Genomic DNA, 22,555 nt, shown 5'->3' with positions numbered 1-22,555 from the left:
TGATGATATTTATCTTTCCAAGTCACCATTATGCATGATGGAGCCCTCTTGACCTGCCTGCTCATGTGAAAGAGTGAATGGATTCCTTGTTCTGCTTTGCTTGCATGCACAGCTTTTCCTGCTAAACTGGCTTTATCTCAACCCATGTTTCCTCACTTCTACTCTTCCGATTCTCCCCAGCATCCTGCTGGTAAGGAAGTCAGCAAGCAGCTGCATGGCACTTAGTTTTTGACTGGGTTTCAATCATGACACATACACTTCTGAAGATTATGTTTTTGCTCCCTTCCACAAGCAGTATGCTACAAGGTTAAAGAAGTATCTATATGGATCTAAGCACACAGAGACCTTTTCAATGTGTAAGTAATACTGATACAAAAAAAAAAAAAAAAAAAGCCCAGGAATATAAAATCATTATTTCTTTAGTATCTTTAGTAATTTTAAGACCAAATTAAGTGCCAAGTCAGATGCATCCTGAAACTCACCTGTGTAGTCAGTGGTGAAAGCTGTACTGGAGAAAGTAGAGCAGGAAGAGGTCTGGCCCAATTCAATATATCCATCACATTTCCACCTGGGTCGCTCCACTCCTGACTGGAAAAGCCTGAAGTGCTGTGGTCCTTGCCTGTCTGTATTATCACATCTACATTTTTATCCTCACCACTGTGAAGTTGTTCTTCAGTAGTCCTGTTCACAGCACAATCATCTCCAAAAGGCTCAGTACTTGTTTGAATTATCATCGCTGTTACAGAATTTGGCTTTACAGCACTTTCCCCTGAAGAACACCAAGGTAGTGTTTTGCCATCACACTTCCTGATCTTTTGGTGGATTTGTACAGTGTCTAAGACAGAAAAATATTGTTAAGAATTTTTGCCCCTCCATTTTTGTTTACAGAGATAATATATAATAGTAATAAAAATGTAATACTATATTTTCAAGTGACGTTTACACAGAAGATCTTAATCACTTTCAGAAATGCTTTCCTTATAGAGATGTTGTTATTCACACAATTATTTTTTTAATGAAAAGGCATATGTGTGTGCAAAGAGCTTTCCCCCAAACTGTCTGACTTGGATCATTAAAACATTCCCAATTTTTCTCATCAAGAAGGGTCATTCTTGGTAGGATTGAAGGTCCATGTTTTTATCTCAGTCTTTGCCCAGTAACTCACAGTCATAAAAAGCAGAACAACCGTGCACAGACATTCCCCGCCCAGACTGTAATTCTCAGCTTAAAGTAATCTGCAGGTTTGAGCCAGCAGCTGTACTTCCAAGCAAGTTACAACTATACCCTGCCATAAATACAACAAGGAAGCTCTTAGCTACATTTCTAGTTTATGATTTAATATGCATATTCTTTTAAATTGTTTGTTCTTTAAATTTACATAATAAGTCTAATCACACAAGATTTTGCTTTAATGGCATTATTTAGTCAGTTCTGAACCCTTAAAAAAAGCACCACAACGTATCCTATGCACAAAGTTGTTGGAACAACTAAGATAAAGATAATAAGATAAAGATACTGACAACCCTTCCAAGATGTCAACTATACAATTTTACAGTTATTCTAACAACAAGAAAGCATGTCCAGATGCTCTGTGTGATTCTTTGCAATACTTTTGCTTTGTTACTTTTCAAATCAGTTCTTACTATTACACAGTAATTCATTTATTATGCAGACAAAACACATTCATCCAGGAAAATCTAAAGACAAATAATTTTAATTTATTATAATTATGGTAAATACTTCAAAAAGGGAGAAGATGGCCCAGTTTCCTACAATTTAAATTCAATGATTTTATAAAATGAAAATATTACCTCCAATAAGACAGTAGAAATCAACAATTCCTAAACCCCAGTGTGTCATATGGAGCTAAAATCTACTCTGTAGTATTTGCAATTCTTTTATGACATTGTATGTGTGATCTAGTTTATAGTATTCACAAAACACTACTGGACACCAAATCAGCAGTATCGAAGCAAGAGATCAAGCCTATTCTGTGTACACATGAGTATGCCATCTGCAGTGAACCACTTAAATTTTGTGACTAAATTTTGCCTTAAAAAAGCTAGTTTAGATTTAAAAGAGAAACTGCTGTTAAAACAATTTAACTGCAGAGGCAGGGTAAGGGTTTTTTTATGAAAGTTTCTCTCACGCACCATAAGCAGCAAAACTCTGAAAGTTTACTCAAAACCTTTGCTCAGAAACTTTGTCTAGCCCCTGAACACACACTCTCACACCCCTGCTTGACACTACCAGACTTCCAAGATCTTTGAGAAAGAAGACTGTACATGTCCGTTACTCCTCCTGGAGGAGGTACTGGGCTGTTTACTGGAAAGATGAGGGCTATAGAACCCCCAGATTTTAATGCTTATGCAAGCCTCCATCTCTGACGGACTCCTACAGTGTATCACAACCACAGACCACAACCAACCACACATCACTGGAGCCACAGATGGTGGTTATCTTTGTCTTTTCTCCTCTTTTTTCTTTCCAGTTTTCCTCTTTAGGGTGATCACACACTTCAGAATAGCTAGATACTCCTTTCCAAACCATTACAGTGTTTTCTATTTATAGGTTCAACGCAGTTCTAATAAAATTTGTTGTTATTCCAATTATTTCATGGTTTTCTACTTTAATCCACCCCAAGGGATCCTTTAGCAACAAATCTGATTGCCCTGCCTCAAAGGCAAGTCACAATACCATCCGACAATAGAAAGAACAGCACATGCATATAATGGTTTTGAGTATAGGATGTACTAATTTAACTGGCACAACTTGCATTCTGTTGGGGGGAAAAAATTGTGTGCTTCATTCATGCTCTCTGTGGTAATCCACTACTAGAACTTACACAGATATTCCCAAATCAACATCAATGGTAATATATTATTCAAAAATATTAATTTAACTTGATAGGTCAAAATAGCCTCCTCAGAGATCAAAAGCTTTTAAGCACATTCTGATACGTTAGCACCACTAAAGGAGTAAATTAGAAAAATTGATCAATAACCCTATTTCAAAGATCCATCTCAATCACTTCATGTAGCAACTCCATGAAAAAATCTCAATTACTGCACTGGACACCAGGAGGAGGGAGAAACCGAACAATCTGAAGGGCCCTAGCACATCATTTTCACCAAAGATAAGAAAGCTCTGCCATTTCCTTTACATCTTCTAAGTATTACGACAATACCTTGTTTTATAAAACCATCTACAAGCCACAGACAATATTCTGTTTTCTGAGACAGCAAATCCACATATTGCATTACATGAAACAAAGAACTATGGTGAACTGCATACCCAAAACTAAATATGCAATGCTACATTGTTATGTAGGTGTTACCTTAAGAGATTTTCATATGTTTTTCAAGACAGAAAAGTGGTCTGCTTATCAAAATACTCATGTGCTATGGACGTTAATCTCAAGACCATAAAACACGCATATTCCTGGGGATTCAGTCTCATCTTTGTGTTTTACATATAATACCACTGTGTTTATCTCCTATTATCTGATATTAAAGCAGACAACTCAAGTGCACTCCTTTCAATCTCTGCATTTAAGATCTACATGCAGCTTCTCCCCTATTCTATATCCCCAAACAAAAAGATGAGCAGATAAGATGGGTATAGCTCCTTACTAAGACAAATTTAGCTCAGAACCCAGTTACAGAATACCTCTTGAAGAAGCTTGGCTCCTACCAGACAGGGTCTTTACTGCGTTCCTTCAGTTCTTCTCACCATAGCATAGGAACAGAGCATGTTAGAGAACCCAACTTACCAAAATATTCAGCACCCAGCTACAAGATTCTTCAAATGCTTCATTAAATACTGTGTAGGTGATTTTATGTCCTAACTATATGAGATAAAGTTTTCCAAAGACTAAAACACTATCAATGTCTTATTAACCTTAGATTATGGCCCAAGGTTACTGGTGTGATGGTCAGATGCAGGTATTGTCAACTTTATTACTGGTAGATTTGTAACAGTACTACCAAATGCTTTTAAATTAAGTTTGGCAAACCTCCATTATCCTATGAGGCTTTCAGAACAGTACATTTGGAAAGCTTCTTGAGTCTTCCAATTTTCATATATGAACACATTCTTCAAGAAAACCATTCAAAGTAGTATCAACCTTAGCAGAACAGAGAAGACACTGATCCATAATGCAAAGCTTTGGGTATTTTACAGCACATTTGAATATACTAAGAAATCTGTTATAAGAAGTATACTTCTGAAAGGCTAAAACTAGGCAGTAGATGAAATGACATTCTCTGGAAAAGATACTACCATCAAGTTGTGTCTGCTCTCTAGGTTGAAACTATTATAATATGTTATAATATGTATTATAATATGGGATCAGAAATCAGAGCAAACTCATTAAGATCCTTTTTTTCCTAGAAGATTGCACCTATAAACATAAGCACTTTGTTATTATGAATTCAAGGTAAAGGCCAGTTTCATAAAAGGCTGAATAACAAGATGGCTGTTCTAGGCCTGAAGAGGGAAAAAACCAAACCAGTAACAGGACAAAAGATGTATTTCTATGAAATCTAATCATTCCAACAAAGGTGTGGTCTAAGCTTAGAATTTTCTCCACACTGAAATGGGAAGAAAGAAGGACTGGCTAGAAGAGACTGTTACAGATAATTGCTTCCTTCTATGAAAGTACTGTCATTTCCTTGACAAGATATGAATAGGAAAGATGGAACACAGTTCCTCTTTTGGTGGATGGCAAAGGGATTACTCTGGAACCTGAGACCCCTACAATCACATATATTTGAAACTCTTCAGTTTCTTGTGCTTGTTCTAGTCACTTGACTGACCCTTGATCAAGACATTAAATTCAGAATTGCAGGGCAAAAGAGTCTAGCTCAGTTTTGGAGCTGAAGCCATGTATTTGCTGCATTAAACTCATGGGAGTAAGGCTGACTTACAGGTTTATGAGTTGGTCCTTATATTTTGGCACCTCTTAAGTGGATTCCATTGGAACACATCTGAAGACAGATTCATTGGGATCTACACTAGTAGCAAATTTTCAGACTTAACAGGGTCTTTGAAAAGTTTATCTTCAAAGCTCTTAATGCTGCTGGGTACCTATCCCAGATAATATCTCTACACCTTTAGTTACAGAAAAATCAGAGTAGCAGAGAAACTGAAAAAACTCATAAAGCTTAATAAAAACATTCCAAAGATGCAACACAGAAATTAAAGTAGTTTCAAGACATCTATTACTCTTGAGAGCAGAAAGAAAATATCTGCTATGTAAAGTTAAAACAGTCAAAGTTTGCTGTGAATATACATGTGAATAACTACTCAGATTATTTTTATCATTATTTGAATACCACATTACAAAGAAGAAAATGGAGGTAACAGCTTCTTAAACTTTATAATTCAACTATGTTACCACATATTTGCTTCAGACCAAAGAGAGCCCATATGCACCATCATTCATGTTATATACTACAGAGTTGATGATGATAGAATAATAATGTTTTAAACATGAGACAAGTTTTGATACTTACAAACAGCAAAAGAATTTGATTTCTTGATTGCAACAGCAAATTACAACAGCTTTCTATCAGAGGACAGTTCAAGTTTACTTACCCATTCAAATTAATATTTGAATTATTTTCAGATAATTCAGATTCTAATCACACATGTAGTTGACCAGACAAAGCCCAAGAAAAGTATTTAAGTCTTTCAAAAGAGTGTTATGCAGTTACTACCCAAATGGCACCTACCTTCCGTAACAGTTAATCTTCTTTTGTTAGACCATTCCTTATCCCGAATAGAAGCTGAAAGAAAGTACCAACATTGCCTTTTGGTCAGAAAAAGAGAGAGCATCAAGAAAATTTCAAGACTTTGCATGCCATCATACCTAAGACAGGATCATTTTTCTCATTCTCTCTTTTTCCTGTTGCACTGTCAATGCACATCCAGAGTTCTTCTAATAAGAGCTTCACTCTTCCTGTTAAAATAAATAAATAAAAATATCTATTTATTTTAAATAAACTGATAAAATTGAACTAAGAATTTGTGTTTATTTTACTCAGAACACAGACATGCCTACAACTAAATACAAAATATCCACAAAAAAATTAAAACAAGGCACAAGCTTCTGTGAAAGAGAAATGCTAGATGACATTTAGGGAATAGATCCTGTACTGGCCATATCCCCATAGCAGACTAAAGGAACAGCTGGAGAATGCTTTACCTTTTCCTTTTTATAGGGAGTACTACAAAAAGTTATAACAGCCCCCAAAGTAAATGGTAAAACAGATTCAAATGTAGCATTAGCGAAGTTAAACAGCTCTGTAAAACAAATGAAGTTACATGAACCTGAGAGAAAATCTTCTGCAAAGATGTGTATCACATTTATGCTCACTCAGTAATAATTAGTCTTATCACGTAATAGCACCACATATCTGAATTATCAGGCCACAACACTAGGAGACTGTCTACAGTTCTAACAGCACCATTGCAAGGTGATGTCAAACAATCTAGTTTCAGAGACAGAAGAGAGGTGGAGAGGGAAGAAAAACTCAAAACCTCAGTAAAATACAGAAGCACCTTATCTACTTATGCCAAAAGTATCATAAATCCAACAATCAGGAACTAAGATTTTTTTTGTGCAAATTCTGTAAGTCAAACGCCATAGCAAACTGCTATTATTTTATGAAGAGACATAGTAAAAAACACTCAGCATATACAAGGCAAACCTACAAAATTTTGCTAAACAGCTAATAACAACACTACCATTTACTCATTATTAATAAACCCTTGCTGCTATTTGAAGCTCAAATTAATGCTCAGATATTAATTTTCCTATTTTGCCATTAATTAAAAATCAAAGGATTAAATTTGGTACCAGTTCAGTACAACCCAAAAGTAAAAAATATGCCACGACACAAACAAACTGACAAGGTTTGGCTTTTTCAAAAAAATTCAATTTCTGCAACAAACCTATTTTGCAAAGCAAGAAATAGAACAGTGAAGTTCTTATACCTCAAAACAGCCTTCAGCATATCTAAACAGTTCAAAAGCAGTACCAGCACTTTAAAAGACTGCAAAAAATACAAAAAATAAATTTGCCTAAACTTTGGCCTCAGTATTTTAGAGGAAGTTTTGAAGTTTGCTCCATTAGAGTTATATTCAGTTAATTTGTAGCATGTATTTTAGATCACTAGAGCAAAAAAAAGTCAACAAGATACAGCCATACATCCTGTATTTCCACTTGATTTTCCAAATCTCCCAAAGAAATTTTACCAGATTACTCTCCTATTTGGTGCTTTATGATTTCAGTAAGCTTCAGAGGGATTGTTAGTATTTTCTTCAGTGTTTGCATTTTTTTTAGAATTGCACATCAGCTGATTTCACATATGCACAGGGTAGACTAGTCATTTTTATAAATGAAGAGTTTTCCTTACTGAAAAACTAAAAATAGTAATCTATTAGATTGGTCCTTCATCAGTGTAACCTACTTGTATCAACCACATCTGCTCTTATAGCATTTTGGCAGGATCCTCTGTTTCCAAAATTGCAACTCCAGAAGAGCTGCAATAAATTCAAAACAATTGGTTCCACACAGAGAATGGACTTGCAAAAAGTCTTACCTTTGTCTATATCTGTTGCAAGATCTTCACTTGAACTCTGAGTTTCTGCATGTTTAACTATTAAAAAGAGGAGAGGTGTAAAGAAAATATTCAAATGGAACAATACCACATACAAATTCAAAGGCATTCAAAGGTAAGCACTTACGTTTTCTGCACTTCTCTTTAATTACACCATCAAGTTTTCCCTGTTAAAATTAAGAAGTACAGAATTTTTATGCCATATATATTTCTTAGAGCATCAGCTCCTAAAGAGCAAGAAATCTAGATCAACACTTCTGAAGTTGGAAAATTTCTCTCTTACAGTGAATTGCTAATGTTTAGTTATTCAAAATCCCCCCAAAAATGTAATTTAACTATTTCAGCATCTGTTACACTAATAGCTTCTTTCTTTCCCCCAAAAATACTAACAGAAGTTTCACACAAAGACAAGGAAAGCCTTACTTGTGTTTTTTTTAGCTCCTTTTCAAGCCTTTTCTTTTCAGTTTTCAGTTGTCTGAAGTCCTGTGTATGCTTTGTTGCAGCCTCTTCAAAAAAGAGAGCCAAAATTCAATTTAGAAACTACACTGTTGTCGCTACGGAACACGAAAGAACACAGGCGCACATTGTTGCTCTTAAGTTGAAGAGCAAAAAAAGGGGAAGTTTATTTTTTGACTTTAACATATATAGTTTTCTAAAAGTGACAGTGGATTGGAGGGTGACAGTGCCACCTCTCCAATGACACTGGGCAAACTAACAGTCTATCAAAGTTCTCTTCCTCCATAAAGGAATGCAAAACAATGTGCTATTTACAGAAAGTGTGTCAGAAAGTTCTCTAAAAGAATGTCAACATCAGAAGGCTTAGAAAATCTTAAAAAATCAGGGTGACACATTGTAAAGAGGCCACTAATTTAACTGATGCTGGTATAGTGGTTCCTAGTTTGCAAATAAAATTATCAGAAAAAAACAGACAGCGTGAAATACAAATCTACTGAAGTTATATTTTGGTTCATTCAAACAATATCTCATGCATACAAGTATGTTGCCTTCTACTGTATAATTATTGTTTTGAACCACAGCAATACATTTATTAGTTTTCTCAATTATATGCAAGAATGAAGAGTGGGTTGTATTGTAATGATACTGTACCGTAGAACAATATACATCAAGTGAAAAAAGGAGATAAAATTGAGCTGCAAGGGTTTTTTACATGTTTTCTTTTCTTATTTAAATAAGAGCTCTGGTTCAAAGATGAAAATACCACAGCCAGCTGCATTAGAAAGATACATGCAGTACTCAAGGCTAATAGAGAAGAGGACCTTATCTCTTAATGCCTAACAGACACATGGCAGGAGTGCAGATGGGTGGAAATAGAGGGCATAGGGTAGGTGAGAACTGAATGCAAGGTTCCTGGGAAAATTCTCAGGTGACAGAGTCAGCTGAGAGAACTCCTGAGAGTTCAGCTGGATGACTTATATATGGATAGGAAAGTAAAGAAATGGAATCTTCCTGTTGATCAAATCAGAAGCGAGCCTATTAAAATAAAAGGTTTTAAAAAGGAACCTTGAGTGGTAGGCTAACAAAAAACCAATCATGGCAAAATTTCATACTGCTGAAAGACACAATGTTTGAGATATTTAATGAACATAGAAAAAACCAAAACAGATAAAATAGTCACTGAAACTCGACCTAACACATACTCTCTCTCAGTATTTTCTTCTAGTTCTGCCAGAATTTGAGATTTTGGAGGCAAGTGTGTAAAAAGACTGGCTGTCCTGCAATGGAACTCCAAAATTCTCATCAAAATAAACACCTTGTACCTGTACTTTACAGTAAGATTCAGGGGGTTTCTAACACTAAGATATGTCACTCAGTTCACTGTATTTTGAACTACGGTAAGCACAGCTAAAATATGCGTGATATGAATGCAAATATTTGCCTTGCCAATTGATGACACAGCAAGTGAAGTCTCAAAAAGTCTTACATACATCCATCCTCACAAACAAGAAAAATACAGTGCCATGAAGCCAATGCTTTTTCTCCATGTAAAAAAAAGCAAACTAACTAACCAACTAAAATACAAGTGCCAGACTATTTAAAAGTCAGAAAATGTGCATCAGGAACACCAAATACTTAAATGTGAACATAAACATGAAGAATCCTGCCAGGATTATTAGAACACTGGAGCACATGCCCTATGAAAACAGTCTTATTGAAATAGACTTAATCAGCCAGAGGGGAGAACATAACAAATCATAGAAAGAATACAAGAACAGCTTTCCTGTACAAGGAGGTATCAAGAAGGTGGAATGAGACTGGAGACTGTTAATGAGACTGCTCAATCAAGAAGATGGAACGACACTGCTGTATGGTAGACATTAGCTGTAAACTGAAACATGGGAGTTTCCAACATGTTACTGAACCAAGTTGCCTACAGAGGCTAGTAACACTCCATCCTTTGAAGGTTTTATGACTAGAAGTTCCCTTCCAACTTCATCTGAATCACGTGCCTAAGACACTCAGCAGAAAATATTCTGCAGGAGGGCTGATATAAATCAGAGACTAAGGGCCCCACATAGTGCTGGCCTGCCTTGCTCCTTGGGCATCAAAGTTTAACTCACAATTCCTCTGGACAGAAAAGGAAAAAAGAGATTATGTTGCTGAACTGTTGTCCTACTCAATGTAGAAAGTTACCTTCAAGTTTTTTCACTTTAGTTTCCAGTTTCTTTCTCCTGTTAAAAAGAACACATTAATAGATCATTTTTTAAAATAGAACTATGTTGCATGAAAAGTCAGAAAAAAAATCTAGCCATTGAAAGAAAACACACCTCTTATACCCAGGACCTGCAAGACCAATGAGTCCCTGAAGCTGAAAAATTAAATTGGTGGCATACTGCTGGAATTCTCACACAAACACCTCTATCTGTTATAGAGGCAAAGCTTGCTTTTAAGAGCATCAATTCACTAAATATACCTTTAGCAACAACTCAGTATTAGAAATACAACCGCAAAAAACTGGCTTCTGTTTCTTGCATTTCTATGATGTAACACAGACAGGTTAGCTTTACTCCTTGAAAACAATCAAGCTCTGCTTATAATGAATAATATCTAAGCAATGAGATAATCAGGAATAGCCCTCAGGATGACTTATGTCCCACACCTTTTTGTTCAGAACATCCAGATGGTTTAGACTAAAATCAAATCAAAGGAAAAAACATGAAACATCCCAACCAATTTTGACTTCAACATTTCCAACCCTACCTTATATGTAAAACACACAGAACTGGAAAATAAATAAATAGAAAAATAAACATTTCAATTCATTTCTTCTACTAAATTCTAATATCCCAGAAATTGTTTTTAAACTGTTGTGGTAAGTAGACAATTCGACCAATGATCACTAATTTACTTTCATGAAGCAGAACACAGTTCATCTATTCCCCATATTAAAACCTGTGTAATAGATTGAGATTTACCATCTAAGCCTTTCTGGATGTTCAGGTTTTAATTACCACTTCAGACATTAACCAGAATATATTCAAAAACCCACTCATAAATGGTATGATTGACCACCTTTTGCATGTTCAGTAGTCAAAGTATAGTATAAAGTAATAGACCAAGGATTCTGTGCCTTCTCAGCCTGAAGAGGTTCATACTTACTTTCCTATATGATGGCTTTGATAGTCAAGCCACAGATGAGAATTCCAGCAGAATTCCTCATAAAATACCTTTATAAAAAAAATAAGGGGAGGCAGGGGAGGGGGGAGTTGTCCTTTAGAAAACAGGAGGTAAGAAACTTCTGTTTCTCTGTAGATTATCTTCAAGTGAATGCACAGAAGTACTACATATGCAATGCATGGACATTGGAAGCAAGATAAGTTGACACCGGAAGACAGAGAGATGCTGTTTACCATTGCAAGGAGAAGACTAATGCAGCCAAAGCTCAATTAGAATTCAAGCTGAGCAGTACTCTGAAGGACACCATAAGGGCTTTTCAAAACATCTTAACAGCAAATGGAAGATCAGAAATAACATCAGTCCATTGCTTGATGAGGTTAATCACATCACAAATAGGGATGCAAAGCAGAGATATTTAATGCCTTCTTCACATCTGTCACCAATGACAGACCCTGGGACTCCCAGAAACCTGTGCTGGAAGACCATGAGTGGCTTGTTTAGATTAGGAAAGAGACGGCTGAGGGGTGGCCTCATCACAGTTTACAACTTCCTCAGCAGGGGACAGTGGAGAGGAAGGTGCTTATCTCCTCTCTCTGGTGACCAGTGATAGGACAGAAGGAAATGAAATGAAGCTGCATTGGTGGAAGTTTAGGTGGGACATTAGGAAAAGGTTCTTCAGGCTCCCCAGGGAAGCAATCATCGACATCAAGCCTGTCAGAGTTCCAGAAGCACCTGAATGACAGTCTCAGTCCTACAGCTTAGTTTTAAGTAGTCCTGCGAGAAGAAGGGAGTTGAACTCATGATCCTCATAGGTACTTTTCAACTTGAGATAAAAAAAAACTAGGATACAAATAACAAGATTCTGAACAAACAAAGACAAACAAAGTGCCAACATTATCATTGCAATAATATTTATAAATTAAGTAATTACATTTACATATGCAGTACTATACTAATTTCATAAACACACAACTACGTGAAGAAGATAGGTAGATGTTAAATCTAGCAATTTACAAAAAGCTGTTTGCAGATTATGCATTTGGCCAGAACTACCCTTACGTTACCCAAAACAAGTTCCTATCTGATCCTTAAGATACATGCACAACTGCAGCTAACAGAATGTTATGCTAACAGAAGTTGTACTCCATGGGAATTGCCATCCCTGTAGAATATTCAGATCTCAACTAGACAGTCCTGAGCAAGCTAACTTTAACACTGGCTCTGAACAGCAGACCAGACCAAAGGACATGAGTGATAATTTCTCACCTAAGTTTTTTAATAATACCTGTAGATTAACAGTAATTTTATGCACAATTCACTAGTACTGTGCTTCTGAAAAAATCCAGCTTTCAAATTACTGAATTCATATGTCCTACTGTTTCAAATGGCCCCAGTATCAGAGGTATACAAAACAGCTACAGCATCACAGAATTGAGGCTGAGGTGGCAAGAATCCTCTGGAAGTTATCGTGTTAAACCCACACTGCTCAAGCAGGGCCATCTACAGCTCACTGGCCAGGACCATTTCCAAATGGCTTCTGAATATTTCTAAGGATGGTAAGGCCACAAGCTCCCAGGGCAATCTATGGAAGCACTCAGTCATTCTTACAGCAAAAAGTATTTCCTGATGTTCACAGGAAACATGACCTTCTTTGTCTTAGTTTGTTCCCATTGCCTCTTGTCCTATCACTGACGTCCAAGGAAGTGAGCCTGTTTTTTTTTTTCTTTACATGCTCCCTTCAGGTATTTATAGACATTGGTAATACCACCCCTGAGTCTTTTCTTCTCTAGACTTAACAGTCCCAGATCTCTCAGCCTTCTGTCACTGGAGAAATGGTCGTATTCCTAATCATCTTCCTTAATCATCTTCATGGTCCTTCACTGAACTCACTCCCATATATCCATGTCTCTCTTGTATTGAGAAGTCCAGAACTAACACAGTATTTCAGGGGTGGCATCTGGAGTGCTGAGCAGAAGAGAATAGCATCTCCCTCAGCCTGCTGGCAAAACTCACTGAAAACCAAGATACTGGTAGTCCTCTTTGCCACCAGTGTGTATCGCTGGTTCACGTCATAAAATCATACCAAGCTGCTTCCACCAGCACGTACTGGTGTATGTGATTGTTCCTCATCAGGTGCTGGGCTTCGCACTTCTCCTTGCTGAGAAGTTACCTCATTTCTTCAGCCTGCCAACCTTGTGCTGGATAGCAGCATGCCCCTCTGGTTCATCAGCCACGTGTGCCATTGGCAAGCATGCTGACAGTAGGCTCTGCCCCATCATGCAGATCACTAACAAGATATTAAACCGGACTAGACCCACTGTGCAGTCCTCTGTCTGCCCCTAGGGTAGTATTATCTACTGGTCTCCAACTAGACTTTACACAGTGGACATCACCATACTCAAGGCCCTGCCATTAAGCCACTTTTTGATCCACTGTCTGCCCATCCAGCCCCTACAGCACCAGCCAAATGGGCTATGATGAGGCTATTACAGGAAACGGTGTCAGAGATCTTATTCCCCATCAGACACTAGCCACTGCTCTCCCCTGATCTAGAAAATATATCAATTTATAAGGTCAGTGAAGCACAACTTCCCCTTGGTGAAGCCATGCTGTCTACTCCAGAGCTTCTTGTCCTTCATGTGCCTGGAAATGAGTTCAAGGATGACCTGCTCCATTACCTTCCCAGGGATCAAAGTGAGGCTGACTGGCCTGTAGTTCCCTGGCTCCTCCTTCTTGAAGATATGAGTGACAGCCAGGGACAAACATTAAATCTATATTGACACAATAAACTGCCAGCACATCAGAGTGGTCAGTTCCCTCTTAAGATGCAGTTAGCGATGGGGTAGCTGCTCTCTGCTGCTCTTAGATAAGACAATGTACTGAATATTTCATTAAGTTCACAGTATATTGAGTGCATCTATATGTGAAGTAAGTGCAGAACAGCTGAAGAAATGACAACAATCCTAGTCTTCTAATACAGTCTTTTGGGTAATAATGGCTTGCTGCTCTGCTTGTGAATACCGCATGTTTCACAAGTCATGTAAAGAGACTAGTGTATTTCTTTTGAGAAATGCTTCACTCACTTGATCATCTCTGTGGACCTTCATTAGAGTCTCTCCAGTATACCTATATCTCCGGTACAAAACAGCCCAGAACTGGGCACAGTACTTCAAGGCATGGCCTCACCAGTACTGAGCAGAGATAATCAATCACTTCCCTTGACCAGCTGGTAGCACCAAAATAGCTTAGAAACACCAAAGTTAAAAATGATAACCAGCTTACATGGAAGCAAAGAGTCACCAGCAGGAGTCCCATTGGGATGTATGCTAGAACACATCAGAAAAAAAAGTTGACTACAAAATCAAAAGGGTCTTAGAATTCCAAGTCACTAGAGAGCAATCATTGGTTTTTGTAAATGCAAAGTGATGCACATGAAGAAAAATAACCACAACTACCAACACCTTGCTGTATATTAGGTGGTTCTCTTTTGAGAGCATGAGCAGCTTCCCACACAATATTGAGAAGTCACAGTTCCCTGATAAAGGTGATTTAAAGGTTAAAAATATTAGAGGATTAAAGAGCAATTAGACAAATCCATTAGAGTATGCATCAAGAGCTGTAAGAGTTAACACACATATATGCTCCTTTGACTGACTGTAACTGGAAAAACAAACTTTGGGAATTAACAAGGCACAGCTTCAGAATACTCTGTATTATGGCAGCAAAAATTACTTTTGCACTTTTGGTGCCAAATCCCTCCTGCTCATTTCCAAACATGGCAGACAGTTCACTATGAACTGCTGAGCTGTTACATTAAAACAATTATTTTAAGGACTGATTTTAGTACAGACCACTTTGGAAATATTATTCTTATACTGGCCTCAGAGACTTAACACCAAAACTGAAATGGATGGCAATAACAAAAAGCTGAGACTAAGAACCACCTAGAACTGGAGAAACTACAGCTTTTTTCAATTTCATCCTGTTCTTAAAGACTTTCATTAAACAACCACATAAAGCCACTTGACGACAAGACAATAAATAAAGTAACACTGCACTCAAAAGAGTTTGCTACAAAACTTAGGATCATTCTCCCATCGACTCCTTGTTCTAAGAACCCACAAGTACAAAAACTTTAGCGAAATGGAAAGCACGACAACATAAGGTACATTATCAAGTCTGGAAGAAGTAAGAGAGGCAAAGAAAGGTTGAGAAAAAAAGAAGCATCACTCACACAGCATCACTGTTTACTATTTCTTCTTTAATTTTAACATATTCCAGTTGACTCTCCTGATAAATCTTGAGCGAACTCTGAAAAAGGAAAGCACAGTTAAAAAATGTCCATAATGAAGGCAAAAAAAAAAAAAAGGCAGACACCTTACCTCTTCTAATGAAAACAGTACCTGGCCAAAAAAACTACAAGAAAGAAAGTGGGGTATTTTCTTCAGAAATTATAATAATGTCTAGAAAATACATACACGTAGGTAATTTGAACAATCTAAACCTTCTTTCCTGTAGACTAAACCTCAGCTAAGCAATGGGAGAGAAATTAGGAATAAACTTCAGAAGCTAATGATGTAAAACATATGTTCAAAAAGGTAACAGAAGCACAACACTATTCTGCACAGACCCTCTTTCTTGGCAACTTTTCACTAGCACAAATTATATTCAATAATCTGACAAGATCAGAGCAGAAAACCAAAGGAGTCTGAATGTTTCTCATTCCTTCCTTACTTAGTGAGGAAATAACCAAATATTCTGATCAAACACTTTAAGAACTAGAACAACCTAAACTTATTGCCTCTCTGAAACCTGAAGTAATTTAATTAACTCTACCTAACTTCACCAGAGCTACCTGTCCCAGTGAGCTGGAAATAAGAACAGAGCTTGTTAAAAGTCAGCTTCATTAAGATGAGCATTAGGAAAATGCATTTTCTTCAACAGAAAAAGCACAAGTTATTTAAAGAACCATACCTTTTTTTCTTCCAACTCTGCCTTCAAGGAACCCAACTCTTCCTGGCATTTTTCCAGAGGCAAAATTTTCTGTAACATCTTCTCCACTTGGCAACGAAGAGCAGAGATCTCTCTGAAATTAGATGTGCAATTACAAAAGTTGCCAAAAACACAGATGCTTTGAAATTCAGTATTCTGATTCTTCAATCAAGCATCTGAGTATTTTGCTTTTATCCTATGGAAAAAATGCTGTGAGAAATACCTAAAAACTTTGAGTTTCAGTGTTCTCATTTTTCCACCTATTTAAAGAAATTCCAAGATCTGACTTAAAAACACTACACTGAAGCCAAAGCTAGATGCAAGCAGATGGCATGTACCACAGAAGTATGCTGCCTACACTAAAGTGCCAGTAATAAGTGTCTCTGCATACACAGTGCTGTAAAGTAAGAGCAGAGTCCAAATGCAGTGTTTGTCAGCAGGCAGGCTGGAGTCCATAAAAATTATATGATGCCTCTTCCTCTATGATCACAGAGTAAGCAAGGGCACACAGACACAACTCTTAAGTCAAAACGCTTCACACAGATATGGACGCTCCAAAGGGCCATACATTTAACCACCACCAAAAGATGAGCTTCACATCTCCACTTGGACTCTCACTAGCCCAGGAAAGAATCCCACACATGTATTGTAGAGGAAGGACAGACCCCTCCTCATCATACCTTTGCCTAACTATGGCCTAGGAAGAATGGTAAAAGTACCATACTAAAAGTGCAGCTTAGACCCAAGGCTGTTGCTATGACACCATCAGACTCCTAAAACTAACAACACAGGGAATATAGTCATACGTCTTTAGTAAACAATATAAATCCAACTTACCGTTCAGCAAATTGAAGCTGTAATCTCTTGTTAAGGTAGAAATTAAAAACAGTTTATCAAATGTCCTTAAGTATATTTCAATCCAACTGCGACTTGCAAAGAAACATCCAGTAAAGACTTCCTCACAGAAAAAAAACTCCCCAAGACTTGCAGAACTAAGTGTTTGATACATGCATTTCAACACATTTGAAGCGAATAAGAAAAGCTTCTTCTGTTACATGAAAAAGATTGAGTAATTCTCAGCAACTCAGATTTCAAACAGACCACCTTAAACCATATACCAGAAACAGGTAGATCTTAAGTGGATAGTTTTAATTCCAAAGGCCTATTTTCTTTACAAAACCCACCCAGTTTGTTCTTTATTAGAGACATCATCTCATAACCTAAACAGAAAGCCTTAAGCCCTTTTGTAAATGTTTTAGGTATACTAATCATGTAAGAACACAAAGAGAAAACTAAAGGATATCAGTGCATTTCTGTTGATACTCTGTCAGCAAACGACTGTAAGAAAAGAAAAAACCCAGACATTACTCATTTTCTCACCTAATTTTGACAACCTTATGTTAGGGTATCTTTCCTTTTGCTTTATAGATAAATAGAGGATGTGTAAGATTGGTTTACATTTTCTGATAGTAGTCAATATAACCCTTTGATTTCATTAAGCCATTCAAACCTCAAATCAAACTGCTTTAAGTAGAAAAAAAACCCAACAACTGGCAATTACATTAAGCTGTAATCATTAACTAATTGCAGCTTTAAAAAAAAGGTATTGCTTAGACAAAGGAAATAATATACATATACATACACACACACGCGCACACACACACATATATATATAAAAAAACATGTTTCCAAACTTGTTTTAGGATGTTTTCCTAAAAAAGAACATATCTCAGAGAAATAGTCTGAAAGATCCTAAAAAGCTTTAATCTTTATATTACTCTCCTAGCAGCCATAAAGGGTAACACTTACCCTGATGGAAGAGGGCCATGGGAGGGCACCAAGGAAAGCTACTCCCTTCTTTCCTCAAATGTTATGTTTTTTAAGAACAGAGAAAAGAAAGGACAAGAAAGAGTAATGCCATGGCAGTTACCCTAATACAGAGAGGGCTGCATTACTTTCTATTGCAATAGTTAAGAGCAATCCAGTAAAGCAAAAAAGAAAGGCTGAGCTGCAAGTAGTTAAAGAAGAGGCAATTTCCGCAAGAAATATATGCACTGGCAGAAATAAGAGGGACACAAAATTAAGAGGTCAAAAAAGAAAACACAACAAAGTAAAGGAGCTTTGAAAAAAGGTTCCTAGTTAAGAGACCCAGTGTGCGCTAGCTGAAATACTCTGGAAATGGAATGCAGGACTGTCATTTAGAGTCACTAAGGCCAGATTGATACATATCTAGGAAAGGAAACATAAGAAACAAACCACTACAATTAGGAGACATTGCATGCATATTAGGCCATAGTATGGAAGTATACATAACATATCTTGATACATTATTCTATACAATGAGTTCATGGGTTTTGAGAAGAATTGGAAACAAGCACAGAAAAGAAAGCAAACTGTAAGAAGGATTTTATAATCATACATTCCGAACAATGTTCAGCTTCACTTTTCACATTCTGATATTTAATCCCAACAGAATTTCAGAACTTAACAATCCAACTAAATTCTGCTGAAAAAGTTCATATCTGTACTCAACTTTTAGTTCCCACATTCTTCACCAGAGAAAAATGAAATAAGCGAGCACAATTAAATGAACAAAATAAATATAAATATCATCAATGATCTGCTTTTGCCTTAAATAAATAAATCTCTTCAAAGAGTCGCTTCTGCCTGTACTTCTAATAATATTACAGGTACACAAAATAGCCCTGTTTACTGTCATTATACACAGATGTTTTACATAACAAATTAGTCTTACAGTCTAGATTTAGGACATGTTTGTGAAGAACTTTCATTTTGAGAAGCATCTAGTGTAGTGCATAAAAGAATATCCACATTCCAAAAATCATATCTCCTGCACTGCTGTAAGTACTTAAGAATAAAACCCAAACAAACAACAACGCGTGCAATTGTACTTACTCTCCATCAATTATTTTTTGCTTCAATGCAATTAATGCAGCTACATATTCATTCATATTCTGTAAGGAAGAGTCTCAAGTCAGTAAAGAACTTGCACCCCAAAAATCAGTACTGTAAATAACCCCTAATCCAATGGTTAATTTTATAGAAAATATAATAAACTTCATTCATGCAGAGAATGCAGGCTCCACAAGTAAGTATGCATCTTAAGTGAGGCCTTGCTACAAAAGCTCTTCAAACTTCGCCTTTGCAGTAGATTCTATACTAAATCCCTATAACTTTTACATCCAAATCCAATTGACCTTTGGCAGAATATCAGCAATAAACATCAGCTCACTTGAGTCTACTGATTTTCCAGTTTCTCATCCATACTCATTCTAAGTGTGTCCTATGAACTCTCAACAGGACCTTCTCTTCATTTAAAGGAAAAACAAAAATTACCCAAAGCATAATACCATAAAAATAAGACACTCGCTTAAGAGCCCCCAAGGAAGTAAATTCTAAATCCTTATACTGCACCGAATCAAAGCCAAAAGAACGCAACTAGAAATTCCCTGACAGATCCCACTAAGCACGTCGCAGAGACACGAGCTACTTTTCCACACTTCGCCTAGCTAAAGCTCGACACTGCTACTACTTTTAGAGCCCGCACGCTATCCGCGCTCCCGACGGCACAGGGAGTGGTGACTGTGGTACCCGACACTTCCCGCCAGCGGCTCGGCGCTGATCCACCACCTCGTCCGTGAGCAAAAACCCCACTCCAGCGCCACAGGGACGGAGGTCCTTGCCTACCTGCTGGAGAACGCCGCAGCTGGCACAGGCCCTGCCGGCGGCCGCAGTTCGGGCCGGCGGCGGCGGCGTCTCTCCGGGCATCATCGTGCCCACGCCTCCGTCCGGCCCCGAGAGCGGTGCGTCTGCGCCGCTCCATTGCGTCACACACCGCGACACCGCTGTAGCAAGGACCCAGCTCTCCTTCTTCTCCTCAAGATTGCTGTCCACTGCTGCCTGACTCTTAGCAGCAGAAAAGACAGCAAAAAGTCGTCTCTGCAGAGACTGAGCGTTGAAAGCAACTGGTGGAGAGCGACTTAGCCCACTGAAAAGCACGGCCTCAGCCACGTCCTTCTACCACTACTATTAGTTTTTCTTCTTTTAGATGCAGGCACTTTGGTACGGGAACCACTGTAGGCCTGGCGCAGGTGCGGAACAGGGCAGCTTCTTGTCCCTGGCGCGAGAGGAGGGATGGAGCCGCCGCTGGAGCGGCGCGTGAGGGGGAAAGGTGGGGCGGCGCGCACGGGCGCGGCTGTTCAGTGACAGGGCGGCCAGGAGGCCAGCCCGGGCAGAGCCGAGCTCCCCTGCAGCCGGAATCGCCCAACATTGGTCTCGGCGATCCGCGACGAACCTGAGGTGGTACCGAAATCGGCCGGAAGATAAACTAACGCAATTTGAAATATTTGAAAGCCTGCATTCTTTATTACAGCATTGGACACTTTGGGAGGATAGCTCCTCTAATCGGAAGTGTGTCATGAAACTACAACAGGGCATTAATTCTATCATGATCATACGTAGTCATTACAACTTACTTTCTAGTTAATACGTAAACATCACTGTCGTAAAACTAATTTGCATGCGTCCGCCTCCTGTTGGAAGTACTTTTATAGTGCTAGACGGTCATCTAAAGGGGTCTCTGAAGCTCGTATTCACTGTGTCCCGATATTACAGATGACCTTCCCTTGAACATTTTTTTGGGGGCCTGCGTTGTTGCTTCTTGTTACATAACTTTGCCAGAAAATCCCGCTATATTTCTCATTATCTATTTATCCACTGGTTCCAGCCACGTTTATCATCTTATGCATACTTTTACATTCTTTTGGGTTTGGGTTGGTTTTTTTGCTAGTTAGTTTTTAAACTCTATCTAGGAACTTCAGGAGAACTGAAAATTTATATTCTCTGTGTTATCTCTCAGAAGCTATTCACCCTCGCAGCCTTCCCTCTGCCCCTGTGCTGCCAAGCTAGAACTGCCTCGTAGACAAGGGCATGCTAAGCTGATGCCATTCCCTGACACACACCCCCCTCCTAGTTTTTCAAACGGGAGCATACCAGTTCAGCTCACTCAGACAGCATCTTGTGGGAACATAATACTCATGAGAAGAGATCAAGCTTTTTATTTCATCGGAGCACTTGTAAACACTTTTAATATTTAGCATCGCTTGTCATGACTGCCTGCATTTACCACTTACACTACATCTTTCTATAGTGAGTAAGCTTGGGAAAGACTTAATAGAATTACAGAATGGTTTGGCTTAAAAGGGACCTTAAAGATCATGTAGTTCCAAGGCCGCTGCCATGGGGAGGGACACGTGCTGCTAGACCAGATTGCTTATGTGTTTCAGGCCATGCTTTCAATCACTTAGAGGCACAGAAGTTAAAGTAGTAACTGCTTATTGTTGTGAAAAACATTAATCACTTGTTTTAAGATTTAAAAGTTTAATAGTAATAAAATGGTTATAAAAATAGTAATAAAAATTAGAGTAAAAAGAATTTGGACCATCATAGTTAGGACAATAAAGTACAATAAAAACAAGACATATGGACAGTCCGGGTGCCTCCTGGGCAATTAAGCCCCAAAAGCTCACACCTTAACAAAGGATTAACCCTTAAAAGCAATAACCTGTTGTATATTCGTATATCTCGTACATGATGCATAAATTCTTTTCAAACAAAGGGTGTTCTCTGGTTATTGTCAACTTCTCCCCCTTTATCCTGTTAGCTCCTCAGAGTCGGGAAAGAGGTGGAAGAAAATTGCTTTTTTGGTCTTTTCCAATAAGGAGGCAATAATTTTTCTCTTGGGGATTTTAGGTGTCTTGTTGCTGTTATCTCTGTGCAAAGAATTTCGTGATTATCTCACCCTTTCTTGAGCTAGTTAAAAAAGTATCTTGCATCACATATTTTCTATTTTAACATTACATTATAATGTAAAACTGTATTTACCACACTACTTAAAAAAATACAGTACTACTAATTAATACAACATAATAACACATATAGTATGCCTTTTAATATCTGCAAAGAGCCAATCATGTAATATGTACTTTTCACACTGTATTGTGCCAGCCTGTGTTACTGTTTGAGGTACATAGAAATCCCTCAGTATTTAGCAGACAGGACAGACAGTTGCACAAAATGCAAATTTGTTTGTAGGAAAGACATTTCTGTTCTTGTGAGCCAGCGAAGTCTTCCTGAAGATAAGGAAAGCCTCCTGTCTCTTTTAAGGAAGATACCAAGACTATCACCATGACAACCTGAAGAAAGAGAGAAAATAAAAAGATATGGACTTTGGTTGGCTCACAGTGACGTGGCTCCTTTTCACCTATTGAGAGTTTTGTTTC

At 37.9% G+C, this 22,555-nt stretch overlaps 1 protein-coding gene across 3 annotated transcripts in view; it reads right to left on the bottom strand.

Annotated features, from left to right (window-relative positions):
• Nucleotides 1–20,051, bottom strand: part of ICE1 (interactor of little elongation complex ELL subunit 1) — a 37,112-nt gene extending 17,061 nt beyond the window's left edge. For all 3 annotated transcript variants that reach the window (XM_084214101.1, XM_084214102.1, XM_084214103.1), the window contains exons 1-13: nucleotides 19,962–20,051; nucleotides 19,170–19,228; nucleotides 17,557–17,591; nucleotides 17,091–17,109; nucleotides 16,236–16,347; nucleotides 15,496–15,572; nucleotides 10,278–10,315; nucleotides 8,049–8,131; nucleotides 7,753–7,792; nucleotides 7,608–7,664; nucleotides 5,873–5,962; nucleotides 5,736–5,789; nucleotides 483–835 (exon numbers count right to left, since the gene is read on the bottom strand). In XM_084214101.1, coding sequence (XP_084070227.1) covers nucleotides 483–835; nucleotides 5,736–5,789; nucleotides 5,873–5,962; nucleotides 7,608–7,664; nucleotides 7,753–7,792; nucleotides 8,049–8,131; nucleotides 10,278–10,315; nucleotides 15,496–15,572; nucleotides 16,236–16,347; nucleotides 17,091–17,109; nucleotides 17,557–17,591; nucleotides 19,170–19,228; nucleotides 19,962–20,045 — 1,101 coding nt within the window. In that variant the 5' untranslated portion in view covers nucleotides 20,046–20,051. The remainder of the gene's footprint in view (nucleotides 1–482; nucleotides 836–5,735; nucleotides 5,790–5,872; nucleotides 5,963–7,607; nucleotides 7,665–7,752; nucleotides 7,793–8,048; nucleotides 8,132–10,277; nucleotides 10,316–15,495; nucleotides 15,573–16,235; nucleotides 16,348–17,090; nucleotides 17,110–17,556; nucleotides 17,592–19,169; nucleotides 19,229–19,961) is intronic.
• Between the last annotated feature and the right edge of the window lie 2,504 nt (nucleotides 20,052–22,555).

This window comes from Fringilla coelebs, assembly GCF_963513975.1.
Source record: "Fringilla coelebs genome assembly, chromosome: 1".
NCBI lineage: Eukaryota > Metazoa > Chordata > Aves > Passeriformes > Fringillidae > Fringilla > Fringilla coelebs.
Note: the sequence above shows the minus strand (reverse complement) of the source record. Positions and strands in the feature narration are given on the sequence as shown.